At 37.1% G+C, this 14749-nt stretch overlaps 1 protein-coding gene across 1 annotated transcript in view; it reads left to right on the top strand.

Annotated features, from left to right (window-relative positions):
* Positions 1-3782: 3782 nt before the first annotated feature.
* Positions 3783-14749, top strand: part of LOC145992251 (ATP-dependent RNA helicase DDX55) — a 48976-nt gene continuing 38009 nt past the window's right edge. The window contains exons 1-2 of the mRNA XM_083128607.1: positions 3783-3989; positions 10937-11051. Coding sequence (XP_082984733.1) covers positions 10956-11051 — 96 coding nt within the window. The 5' untranslated portion in view covers positions 3783-3989; positions 10937-10955. The remainder of the gene's footprint in view (positions 3990-10936; positions 11052-14749) is intronic.

Below are 14749 nucleotides of genomic sequence, written 5' to 3'. Positions count from 1 at the left end.
TGCACCTAGATGGCGACACCCATTCAATTCCAATGCTAGGTGACGTCACCGTTGCCATGACAACCGGCTAAAGTCTTCCGCAACCTGGCGGTGTCTGCTCTTGGTTTGTTTATGCTACGATGAACTCTTCACGTACTTAGCACCGAGCGGTGTATTATTTGAGTATTATCGTGTGCGTTCTGCTGGGAAATAGTTTAATTTAACAAGCAAATGAAAAATGTCAATATTAATTTGAAAATTAGGTGAAAACATCTGCACTTGTTGCACTTGGCCAGCTGCCACTGCTATGCACCTATTACAAGAATTAGCCCTCAAATGGCTGGTGTTCCAAGAAGTTACTTTTGTTGAACAGTTCCATATTATCAAGTACATACAAAGTATGGCATTTGAAGAATTTCCGGGGGTAATTTCAGTAACTTCTTTCTAAGTGTTTGGATGTTATATAAATTCTAGCATTCCCAGTCAAGGAGCAAGAATTTATCGCTAGAGGAGGAATTCCCCCTCAAATATCATCCTGTGTATATGTAACTATGAACTTATGGTTGCTCTCTATACAAACACAGTTCAGTGCTATCCTTGGGAGATAATGTATTTTCATTACAGCAAGGCAAGAACTGCAACAGGGGTGTAGTCTAGAGTATACTATGATATCCACCATATACCTTCTGCTACAATCAGTACACCCTGTTTTTTTGGTGGTGGTTGAAATAATGTTGCCATTGCTCCACTGAGCTTATTACGGTCAAATACTTCTTGTATCGTGATGTTGGACGTAATGTTGAGGAGGAGATGCATGTCAGCAATATATCGTCACCATTTGACAACTACAATAATTTTGTAGGAATGCACACAATGTGTACGGTTAATGTTAGCAGAATTTTTGCATTTTTTAAAAATGAGATTGTTCATTATCTGAATTTTGTAAAAATGAGGTGTCATAGACAGTGGCCTCATACAAAACAAATTTTTTTTGTCGTGATTTGACAGAGAGGGGAGGCAGTGAATGACTGGTGGAACTGTTTGCAAGTGGCCTATTCTGAAAATTAAACCTGGTTTACTGCAACATTTTTTATTGTATACATTTATTATACAGGGTGTCCAAATTGAAACACACTAATGGCAACTGTCTGTAACTCCACATGTATTTGATGTATCCAAATGAATTATACATCACTGGATATACATAGTCATAAAGTTTCGTGAGCAAAGTAGTCATTAGTACATTTCTACATGCACCCTTCAAGTTGCATGGATCCAGTGTATTCAACCAAAGTGACAACTGTCGAACAGCTTCGTGAAAGGATTACAGTTGTCATTGGAAATTTGGGACAATCACACCACACATGCTACAGGCAAAGGGGCGGGATATCGATTATTATAGGCTGGACATCCTACTTGCGACTCGTAGAAATGTACTAATTACTACTTTGCTCACAGAAACATTATTATGTAACATTGATGTATAATTCATGTAGATACATCAAATACATGTGGAGTAACACTGTTGCCATTAGGGAGTTTCAATTGGGACACCCTGTAAATTAGATATGCAAATAAAACAAAAACGGAAGTCAGACAACTTCAAATTTTCCAGCTTTTTATGTATACAGTAGGCGCCCCCACCCCCTGCTTGCATTTTCATACTTAATGAACCAGCTATCAACAGTTGCATTTGTGAGTAAAGGTAAAGAAAGTAGATGACACCTGACAACGAGAAAAACATCAGGTTGTCGGTAAGTACTAAGTAGGCCAGATGTAGTTTGTTTTTTGAACAGTAAAATACACTTAAAGATGGTTTATTGGTCTTTTTTGCATGACTTCGGTTCGTTCGGTCATTTTTTAGTTCGGCCCCGAGGTGGCCAAACTAGGGGGCGCCTACTGTAGATGAAAAAAGTTGATTTACCAGCGTTAAACCAGCTAACATGGGAGAACACGCCAAAGTTTGAAGCTCAGGAACTCTCAATTTATTATTTTTTTTAATGCTCAGATAGGCTAATTGAGACTTGAACCACTCCGTTGGCAATATGCCTCCACCAGGTCCTCATGTGCTTGGAGGAGGAAGACCTGGGATGATAATAAATAAATAATAATAATCCGTCGCGCAACAGCCCATGAAGGGCCTAGGCATACCTAACTGCCGGTCTCCCTCCCACGCTTTCTTTCGTCACCTCTAAGCGTGGAGATCTTCAACCAGTATTGGAATGGTCGGGGGTAAGCCCGACGTATCCCCAGCCGTTATCTCCGTATCTCCGTGACCGGATTACGCTCACTCACTCGGAGCTCCCCAATTTCCTCATGATGGTAGGTTGCCACCGGCCCTATACGTAGGCCAAATAAATTCCGACCAGAGCCGGATTCGAACCTACGCCGCCCCACAGCGAACGATCTCAAGACGAGTGAATGCATTAACGCTAGGCTGATGTATACGAGGGAAGCCAAATTTGGATACATGAAAGAATACAGGAGGGTATTTCAATGGTTTTAACAGAAAACAAATATTGAAGAGTGTTATGACAACTGCAGTATTTATGAAAAAAATGCATGTTGACTTTTTTTTGGAAATGCTAGGATTTTTTTTTATATCCAAATTTTGCTCTAAGCCAGTAAAAGTTTTTTGGGGTCCCTCGTTAACGATGTCCTGAAGAAGAACAACTGGGACAGATCCAATTTACAGCCTGCATGAGAATCTTGCTGTCCTCCTCCGTAGCCCAGTGGGTTAAGGTGTTCACTCGTCTTGAGATCGTTCGCTGCGGGACAGCGTAGGTTCGAATCCGGCTCTGGTCGGAATTTATTCGGCCTACGTATAGGGCCGGTGGCAACCCACTATCGTGAGGAAATTGGGGAGCTCCGAGTGAGTGAGTGTAATCCGGTCATGGAGACCTACTATAACGGCTGGGGATACGTCGGGCTTACCCCTGACTATTCCAATACTGGTTGAAGATCTCCACGCTTAGAGGTGACGAAGGAAAGCGTGGGAGGGAGACCGGCAGTCTGTAGGTACGCCAAGGCCCTTCATGGGCTGTTGCGCAACGGATTATTATCAGAATCTTGCTTATGGATGCACTTATTTTGATAAAACTTTGACGTTGATATTTGGGAGTGAGGGCAAAATATTTTTGAATAAAAATAATTGCAGCGACAGAGGAAATAAAAAGGAGGTCAAAGTCACTACTGAGAGAGAACTAACTGAATCAAATTCATGACTTATTGTAGGCGTGAAACACAAGCCCAGTAGCTTCGGACCTCCCGGCTGACATAACCTCCCTTTCACTAATATATAGTCCATGTTTGAGTTTCAATTCACCTGCGGTTAAATTTCCGATACGTAATTTCAATTTTCATAGATCAAGTAATGGTTTTTAGATAAACTAATACCATATAATGTTTTATTTTGCATTTTATTGATATAAAGAATATTAGTTTAATCGTAAATTAAACTTCTACTTAATAATTACTTTGATTATTGATTTTTAGCCAGCGAACATTCCACACAGTTTATAATCTTTCCTCTCTCTCAGAATTTACGCCATTTTAGATCCATTCAGACAAACACTAAGACTTCGCATATGTGCGGATTTTCGTAGTTTTTACGATTTTTCCTGGAATAGAAGCGAATGTAAAGAGTTATAACTTAATTTAGAATATTTTTAATGTTTTGGACGTATACGTGTTTCAATGAAACTCTGGCTTCACTAGGTAATGATCTACAATGGATAAGTTCTTGTAGCTGCTGAACTAGAGTGAAGGACGTCATCCTAAATTGAAGTAATTGGGATAAATGCTACTAGATGGTACTGGTGTGCTGTACTTTTTTCGTATGTTAGTACGTGCATGTGGTGTTTAAGAGTTAAATGAACGTTTACAGTGACGTTTATTATGTTTTTGAAATTATATAATGAATTATCACATGTGCAAGTATATTATGTCATGTTGTAGTTATAATTTCATCGAGATTTTTGTTGTAGCGAGGAACAGACAGTACACAACGTGTAAGTGCAAGGATTATTTACATGTCTTTTATTTGTCTTTGAATTATTTCGGGTCCGTTTACCCACTGTACTCCCTCGAGAATTACGTCGATTTATGTTAAGAGTCTACTTTACGTCCTTTTCCTAATGAATACGTGTCATATATCGTTGGAAACTTATTGTATAAGGAATTCAACAAAAATCCCTAAGCGAGGAATAATTACCTGGAGGAGGAAATCGATAAAAACCAATGTTGTCCGGATATGCGTAAGGTAACACTTTACTATACCGGAGACGGATTTCTTGAAATTTACAGGAGAAAGTACTTACGCAAATCATTTTCTGTAGCGTTGTTGATGTTCGGGAATGTAGTTTTGATCCATTTTAATGCGAATGCATGTGGTTTTCTACGAAAATCTATTTCCGACGCGCAATTTCTGCTGCTGCCATTTGCTTTCAGCACAATACGGGCTATTGCTGCTGCTACAACATGATGTGTCGAGGATGCGTCGTGAAGTTGTTGCCGGGTGTGGAAGATTCCGTGGAATTTGTAAATGCGATGTTGTCCGTATATGCTAAATTGGACGAAAGGAGTGCTAATGGAACCTAACCTAACCTAGTAGGCATACCTCGGCCCCGTGATGGTTCGTGGGGCTATCGTATGTAAGAAATGGACATTATTTTCGTTAGAAATCCATTATTTCACCTAAAGAAATGTTCTGCAATGCAGAATAGTACGTTATCAGTGTAAAAAATTGCAAAATAAATCATTGATAGGTGTCTCCGGTATAGTAAAGTAGTACCATGCGTAATTGAACGTACTGAGGAAATTTTTCGATGATGAAGCACGTATTTAGGGGTGAAATGAGTGCTAATGGAACCTAACAAGCCTAACCTAACCTCGTAGGCATACCTCGTCCCCGTGAATGATTCGGGGGGTTATCACCATGCAGAACGCAAATGAGCAAAGCACACGCATTCACAACGCGGGCACGAAGATGAGCCTGCATTGTTGTTAACTCCCATCGGCTACCACCAAAAGGCAGTAAGGACGTAAAGTAGAGTCTAGCCCTACTTTCGACGCTTTTTGTTAGTAGATACTGTATGTACACAAAAATAGGCAAAGAACATGCCGAAGACAACTATCATTACCAAACCTAACAATCCTAACCTAACTAGACCTACATAAAATTATAGCTACTGTTGTAAAAATTCATTTTGGGTTGCCACGTTCTATTTGACATGAGCCAGCTTAGCTCAGGGTAGAAACAAAAGATACCTAGGGCTATTAGGATTGAGTAATAACGTTTGTACTTGAAAGAAAATACAAAGTTTACCCCCTACGGAAGGTCTAAACCGAAAATATATTCTGGAAAAACATCTATACAATTTGGAGCGATTTTACAATACTGGGAATTTCTCCATTTTGTTTGAAATTTGGCATACTCACTAAATTAGGGCTCCTAATCATGAATCTGAAGTTAAAATTTGCCGCTCACGTGTCAAACTTGCAAAATAAGAGGGTCAGTCATCGCAACCGACAATGCACAATTGCTCATTATTTATCGCAAGATTTACCGTTTCGAATACTTAAAGAACGAAATATATATATTCCTGATATTACTACGACCCTAAATTTTTTAAACTATGTTCCTAACCTAACCACGCGCCAATGGTTCGTGGGGCTAGCGCCAATGGTCCGTGGGGCTAGCCATAATTCAGGAATTTCTATATGTGAGTGCCAAATTTTAAGTGCAGATTCGTGATTAGGAGACCCAAATTAGTAAGTATCCGAAATTTCAAACAAATTGGAGAAATTCCCTGTATTGTTAAATTATACCTACAATTTATATGCTGAATAGTATTCTTTTTATTATACAGTTTCCTTTAATTGTTAATAAATTTATCTTTCCTGCTACGTCGTAATGATTCTATGGATTATGTTGCTGCTTCTCACATTCCACAGGCTTCTACTTTAGGATTTTTACGATTGTGAAAGGCTTCTTCTTCTTTCAAACAATATTTGGAAACTACTTCTTCTATTGTGGAAGGCTTCTTCTTCTTTCAATCAATCATTGGAAACTACTACTTCTATTGTGGAAGGCTTCTTCTTCTTTCAATCAATCATTGGCAACTTCTTATAATGTTGAAAGGATTCTTCTTCTTTCAATCAATCATTGGAAACTTCTTCTATTGTGAAAGGCTTCTTCTTCTTTCAATCAATCATTGGAAACTTCTTCTTCTTAATTACTATTTACAATCAATCATTGGAACTTTATTTTTTATATTTACAATCAATCATTGGAAAATTTCTGTTATGGGCACATAACTTGCAATTCTGTCATCTTTATATTATCTTCTAAAGATGAGTCTCTTTTCTTTCTTTTCTTCTTCGGTCTTCATCATTGCTTCTTTTACTATTGTCATAAATGCCCTGTGCTGACGTTGATTCTTCTATAGCTACAAGCTTAAACTCCTTCTCTCTCCTTGATATGTCATATTGGAGACCTAGCAGATCTCGGCCAGTAACAGGAGGTTGAATCGTCTCTTCGCCTTCTTGTCGTCGACGTTCCAAGATGAATTCACGTACTCTCTTCCCTCTTTTCTTTGGCATAACGACCTAGTCAAAGAAATTTTAGGGGTGTCTAATCTTAGAACTAGCGCCGCCTCCTAGGCCAAACCAAAGGGAATATACCACGGATCGCTAACATGAAGCGCTGACACTGGCCCAGTGCTACTAACAGAAAGCACAGCCAGAAAGTGCTTCGGGGCGACTATAATAGCGCCTCCTGGGACAGACAACCAATAATAAAACTGACAACTTTCTCCTTGCCAGAGGTAATTAAAAAATGATTCTGATTCTCAAATCACAAAAGGATACATTTTCATAATCGTTTCCTTAGTTATCAACTTTCCTCAATTTCATTCATGTTAATATATACTTTATCTTAATAGTTTATCATTTACAATCTGTCTATTCTTTAACATACATAATTTTGTATTATTCATTCATTTGTTTCCTAATTATTATTATATATACAATCATCTTTCTTCTCTTCTTATTCTGCCTTAGAGCGTGCTGACATCTATTGTCGCTCCCGCAAACTACTTCATTTTGCGACTTGATTGTATTTGCCGTTCTGGCACATAACAGGGTGCAATATTCACTTGCGCGAAACCTGCAGGCTGTTCTGCTTCACAGCAAATTAACATTTATTTATTTATAAGCAGTCCCATAACAGAGCAATGCTCCAACTGCAATGGGATATCACAACTCAATACTCACATTATCCAACACAAAAAAATTAATAAAAAGATAAAACACACAATGCAAAATACAATACAATATACCCACCGACAAACATAATACAACAAAAGAAAAATTATAAAACTAGAATAATACTATAGTACCAATATACATGAAGCTAAAGCTTCAGACTTCAAACAGTATAATGAAACTCCATATTAAAACCTGCACTAAACGAAAGAGATAAACACCCAACTCTCATTTTGATATTTTTCAGATTATCGAACATATAACCTTAAAGATAATATACAAATCCATAACGTTAAGTGCAATTCAATACATACAATACACAACATAAAAATAAAAAAATTAAATACCATTTATCGTTACATCTTAACTTCGTCTTGAATAGTAGCCCTTTATTACTTTTATGTACTTTGCGTAAGGGAATGCAAAATCTACATCAATTTTATCCTTAACAATACTATTATGTAGTCTACACATAGTAATGACCACAGAATTCTGATGGACCAAATTTTTGGAAAAAGTGTATATAAACGGTTGACGCAATCTTAATGATTGAGGTTTAGTACAGAAGTTTAATCTTTGCAAAACTTCTCCTGTTTCAGTTAGACCATTAACAACTTTATATAATAAAATATGCTTTGCAATATCAGATCTAGTTTTCAAAGAGGAAGATTCAAACTCAGTTAGTAGCATATTATAAGGTATTCTTAACACACAAGACTATTTTTTATATTTTTTTAAAGAATAGATATCTTAAAAATTTATTCTGGATACGTTCGAGTTTATCAATATATAATTGGAAGTAAGGACTCCAGATTACATTAGCGTATTCCAATTTACTCCTCACCAGAGCATTATACACAACTGTTAAGGCTTTACTGCACTGCATTTCCTTTGTGTTTCTAAATATAAATCCCAGAGGTTTGAGACCATTAACTACTAGTTTATCAACATGGTTCTTGTAAGTGAGTTTAGAATCCAGAATTATTCCTAAATCTTTAATTATATTGACTCTCTGAAGACCAACATTACCAATAGTATAATTAAATAAAAATGGAGATGAAATTCTTGTAAATGTCAAGGAAAAGCATTTAGCAACATTAAAATAGAGCTTATTTCTTATACACCATTGATGGCATTCACTCAAATCGGACTGTAATTCTGTAAGATCCTTAAATTTTACAATATTCTTGTAGAGTTTCAAATCATCTGCGTATAAGAGACACTTTGAGTAATTAACAACAGAAGGCAAGTCATTAATATATAATAAGAACAATAAGGGACCAAGATTGGATCCCTGTGGAACACCCAAATGACTAATATATGTACTGCTCTCTATTTAATATGTAAGACTGAAATAAAGCAACTAAATCATCCGAGAAACCGAACTGTACCAATTTTTGTAAAAGGATGCGGTGATTTAGCTTATCAAACGCTTTTGCAAAGTCAGTGTAAATTACATCTACTGCTTCATTTTGATTAACTGCCTCAGCGATATATTGAGTAAAGGTAACAAGATTAGTTGTCCTCCTCCGTAGCCGGGCAGGTTAAGGCGTTCACTCGTCTTGAGATCGTTCGCTGCGGGATGGCGTAGGTTCGAATCCGGCTCTGGTCGGAATTTATTCGGCCTACGTATAGGGCCGGTGGCGAGCCACCATCGTGAGGAAATTGGCTGAGCTCCGAGTGAGTGAGCATAATCCGGTCACGGAGACCTACTATAATGGCTGGGGATACGTCGGGCTGACCCCCCGACTGTTCCAATACTGGTTGCAGATCTCCACGCTTAGAGGTGACGAAGGAAAGCGTGGGAGGGAGACCGGCAGTCGGTAGGTATGCCTAGGCCCTTCATGGGCTGTTGCGCAACGGACTATTTATTTATTATTATAACGAGATTAGTTACAGTAGATGTTCTCGGTATAAATCCATGTTGACAAGAAGATAAATAGGGTTTAACATGCACAAATATTTTATGGTAGAGTATTTGTTTGAATATTTTAGCAGGTACAGATATTAATGAAATCGGTCTATAATTTGTGATGTCACTAGGGTTAGAAGATTTTAATATGGAACAAACTTTACTTATCTTCCATAGAGTAGGAAACTTACCAGATTTTAAAATCAGATTATAAATTTTACATAAAGGATAACATAACCACTCACAACAACCTTTAAATACATATGAGGGTATTCCATCTGGCCCACAAGATTTACTTGATTTTAATTTCCGAATAGAGTGTTTACATTCATCCTCCTTGATCTCCATTACAACTAGACAGTGACTCACATCCATGGTTAAATTACCAATATCCAACAGCTCTGTATCCTCTTTTTCATAGACACTACTAAAATATTCACCAAACGAGTCTGCGATAGACTGACAAGAATCAAGAACCGTACCTTTATATATCATTGTATTCACTCGAGTATTCCCTTTCTTCTTATGTTAATAAAATCCCAAAAGCACTTCGGATTAGTTTTAATAGCTTCTTTGGAGTTACTAATGTATGCTCTATATGAAGCATTATTCAGCTTCTATGACTCTTTACGAAGCTCCTTAAATCTTAATAGATTATTAGCTGATTTTTTTTTCTCTTCCTATAATTTTCCTTTGACTTTAACACATTTATAATTTCTTGAGTGAACCAGCATGGATAAGACTGTTTCTTTTTAGGTACTCGTCTCGTGATGACTTCACTTAATATTTTGTAAAAATACGATACAGCTTTATCTGGATCGTCAAAGTTACCTAATGCATCCCAGTTCATTTCCTTAATGTCTTTATACATATTATAAAAGTCCGCCTTCCAAAAATTAAGAATGTTAGTAGCTCTGTTTTTAATATTACTTTTTGCATTACCAGTGTTGACGGTGGATGATGTCTATCAATCTGCACAAGAGGATCCGTACACATTCGAACTTCCGGTAAATTATCTACGTTCGTTAATACTAGATCAAGCGTTCTATTATTGATATTTTTAATATTATTTATGCTAACAAGACCAGTCAGAGACACAAAATTATGTAATTCCATTTCAATTTGATTCCCCTGTGTTAAATCATCTCAATAATAGACTGAATATTAAAGGTACATACTAAGGAACAGACATACTTCATTTCAGAATAACATCGCGCTGCGACGCCAAGGGTCCCGGGTTCGAATCCCGGTCGGGCTTGGTTGTTTGTGAATGTCCATTCATCAATTTCATCATTTCATCACTCATCCCCATCTTCGCAAATTAGCCAAGTGGCACAAAACGCGAAGTAAAATAAACTAAATCAATCAATCATTTCAGAATAACACATTTCCGAGAGCTAAAATCAACTGAAAACGTTCATAAACAACAAAATCTTTATAAAACATGCAAGATCTTTCACTTTCTCTAGGAGGTACAGAGGGTCAAGGGTACCATTTTTTCTTTATTTTTAAACTGATTTGTCATAAATTTTGAAAATAATCACATGTTTGAAATCAAACAACCTTATTATAAGTGAGTTTTCAAATCTTTCATGATAATTGACAGCTCTAATACAAATAATTGCTAATCTGTAATGTGCCTTTAAATACCGTACACTGGCTGTTTTGTGGACAACCAGCATAAAAATTATTTTCTCTTCAGTTATCCACATTTTATTTTTTATGCATTCGATACTTATTTCATTAGGTACATGCAATGCAATGTTATATATGTTTCAGGTTGAAGAAATCAAGGAACATGGAAACTAAGTGGAACCAATTGAAAGTGAAATTAAGTGAGCCTGTCTTAAGGACTGTTGAAGAGCTGGGATTTACAGAATTAACTCCTGTACAGGTATGCTTGTTTTTATCTATATAACAACACCAATCGTGTTTCAAAACGGACATTTTAGTGGTATGTTCGATTATTTGTTCTCTGGGGCCATGTGCAAGGGGAGCTAATGGCACAGCCATCCTTAAAAGGAATGACAACATGTAGCCAGGGCCGTATCAAGGTTTGTGGAGGCCCCTGGGCAAATTGTTTTGTGGTGGCCCCCATTTTTTAAATTATTTTTTATGGGAGCTTTATAAGTTACCTCAATATGCTAACCACCAATTTTCAGCAGTTGAAATAGGTAGACCTGATTTTAGAATCAGTAGTCATTCACAATCGAACATATCGCAGATAGGTTTGCAGGGAGAATACCGCAGTAAAATAAAGTTACAGGACGAAAATTGTAGCGCTATAGCAGCAGTAAAATTCTGTGTCTAAATGTCTACAGTGTATTATGAAGAGTGAACACTGTAACTACAATATATAGTAAATACTAAGAGGGTTCAGACGGAAACAGAGAACTGAGCAGTGGACTGTAGGGCTACTGACGTACATAATTTATTATAAATGATATTATTTACAATTAAGAGTAAATATATCACTACATATGAGGCATTGCCGATGACGAAGGGCGAACTCAACAAACATACATTGTGAGGGAAATGCGTTTGAAGTTGTCAGGCACAGTGCGAACTCCACATAAACTTGGTAAGAGTAGATTGGAAAGTTTCCTGCGTGATTTTTAAAAGGTTTTTGTTGAGTTTGCCCTATGCCTCACAACTTGAAACACATTTTCCTCAAAATGTGCTTTTGTTGGGTTTGCCCTTCATATCGGCAATGCCTCATATGTAGTGATATATTTATTCTTAATTGTAAATAATATCATTTATAATAAATTAGGTACATCAGTATCTCTACAGTCTATTGGACAGGTTCATTGTGGAAATTGTAGTAACTACACTTTCTTCAAGAAAATTCCCAAAGTCTTAACACTTATAATAGACACATTTTCTTGCCTTTTTTGCCGAAAATTCATCTACTATATCATCGAAGTCCAATTCACGAAGAAGTTCATGTTCAATGCTTAATAAACAAAGATTGGATAAGCGATCCTGTCCCATGGCAGCACGAAGCCTGTTTTACACTAATTTCATTTTTGAGAAAGATCGTTCTCCGCTGCAGTTTGTTACTATTAAGACAAATACATTCTAAAGAGAATTTCGACATTGGGGAATGTACTGTGGAACGAGTCCTTACATACAATATTATACATAGACAGTTCCATTGGGATGTCTTCCTGATGTTTGACATTGCTACTGCTTACTAGGTGTGCAAACTGTATCAGCTCTTCTCTAGCGAGGGTTCCAGATCCTCCTCGTAGATGCTCAGAAGCTCACGAGCTGCAGATGTAATTTGTGATGGAGTTGTCACTGCAAGTTCATTTAGAATACTGAACCTCTTTGCGACAGTTTGATAGGGAGAGCACTAGTATCTCCACAATTTTTTCCCTAGAAAAACTTACAGTTCTAATACGATGTTATTAACGAAAGAAAGTTATGTATTTCGTAGGATTATTTATTATCTTAATCATATCTGAGAATTGATTGTTTGAATGATCCAGAAGAGTGTAGTACAACAATATTGAACTTTTTATTTTATTTTTAAAATACAACTTCTTATGTATTTTTTTAAAAGCATAGCCAGCTGATTAAAATATTTTTTTTGGTGGAGGCCCTTCACAACTTCCTTTTGGTGGGGGCCCCGGGGCAATTGCTCCAGTTGCCCATAGGTTAATCCGGCCCTTCATGTAGGACTGACATAAGTTATATAGAAGAGATACCACTCTTTCTCTCCTATTCAGGCAGGGTGCGAAATAATTGAGAACTGGGAGAGCAAGTTCTTAATCTACAAACCCCACTCCCCCACATTTGTGTATTATTAATAATTAAATAAAGGAAATTTATTTGTTTATTTTATTTATTTTACCTAAAGTTTCAGATACAGTACTGAATGACCATTTTACACTGAAACAGTAACAGCAGGAAAATAACAATAACAACAACAACCAAATAGAGTACAAGATGGCACAGAAAACAAATCAAAATTATACATATATCGTTAACAATTTTCTAAAACTTTCTTCTGGCAAGAATATGTCCACATTTGGAGGCAGGTTATTATATGAGTGAGGAAGCCTATAGAAAAGAGACCGCTGTAGAAGGGAGAGCCTTGTGGTGGGATTGTGGAAGAGCTTAACGTTGCGGGTTGGTCGTGTGGGAACACGTAGAAGAAATTTGTTGAGCAGAAGTTTGGATTTAATTTTACCATTCATGATTTTGTGCAAGAATTAATGTCTGCTAATTCACGACGAGTGTGTGGTGGTTGGATATTGAAGACAGACATAATGTCTGTTTTGTGAAGGTGCCTCAGAGAAGGTATTCTGTGGCAAGCAATGGCGAGGAAAAAGTTGAGAACAGAATCAATCCGGGAAAGATTTGTTTTTGAAGCCACGGTCCAGATAGGAGAGCAGTATTCAAGAATGGGGGAGATGAGGGATTTGTAAAATATGCTGATTGATGATTGGTTTTGGATTTCAGTGAACCTGTACAGAAGACCGAGAAGACGCATTGCTCTTTTAGTAGTGTTCGTAATGTGCTCATTAAAGTTTAGTTTTTCGTCGATGATAACTCCGAGATCTTTTTGAGAGGAAACTTTTTTGATGGGATTGTTTTCAAGATAGTAAGCAGAATCGAGTTTGTTCCTTCTTAGGGAAATGGTGAGTCAGGAGCATTTCTTTGGATTCAATTGAAGTTTCCACTGGCGACACCACACAAATAGTTCTGTAAGAGCTTGCTGTATGATTAAAGCATCGTGTTCTGATGAGATTTCTGTGAAGAGTTTACAGTCATCGGCAAACAGAAGTATATTTATAGCGAGAGAGGACAGTCTGTCAGGGAGATCATCCATGTAAAGAAGAAACAAAAGTGGGCCTAAGATGCTCCCTTGGGGAACTCCAGACAAAACAGGAAGATAGCTGGAAGAGGTGCCAGGCTGCTGTCGTGCACTCAGATAGTCTTGTAGTAAGGATAGAAATTTCCCATGGATGTTAAATCTGGATTGCAATTTATGAAGAATTTACTTTTATACATATCAGGTATTGCAAAGCAGCTAACTAATTCCTTTAGTAACTGGTTAAAGATGTTAATAAATTATGAAATAGTTGAAGTGGTTTTATTATGTGGAAGTTTTTGTTTAGTTTGTGCTTTATGTTAATATAAATCAATTAGATTTCATGTAGGTAAGCCAAGGCCCTTCATGGGCTGTTGCGCAACGGATTATTATTATTATTATATATCGTCTTGCATTCTTGTTTTACTTTTGTTATGTGAGAGTGAGAGCATTCAACACTCGACCACACTACTATGTGTGTTTTTGATATTATTCTTACTAAAGTATATTTGAAATTAAAAGTGCTTATCTTTTGTTTGTTATAACAAAAACTCCCCCCCCCCCTGGAAATTTTTGGTTGGGAGGATTTTTGAGGGCAAATTTGTTGGTGGGGGGACATCCTCCCTGTCCCCCCAGGATTTTGCACCCTGTATTCAGATCATATCCACCCATTTCAAGTACAATGAGCACAATGAGCATTGCACTATTACATTCCAACTTTTATGTGTAGTGGGCCTACTTCAACGCTTTTTAAAAAGATTTCAGCATTC

This window comes from Lepisma saccharinum, chromosome 9 (genome assembly GCF_977018435.1).
Source record: "Lepisma saccharinum chromosome 9, izLepSacc3.1, whole genome shotgun sequence".
Lineage (NCBI taxonomy): Eukaryota > Metazoa > Arthropoda > Insecta > Zygentoma > Lepismatidae > Lepisma > Lepisma saccharinum.
This window is presented reverse-complemented; position numbering and strand designations above follow the sequence as displayed.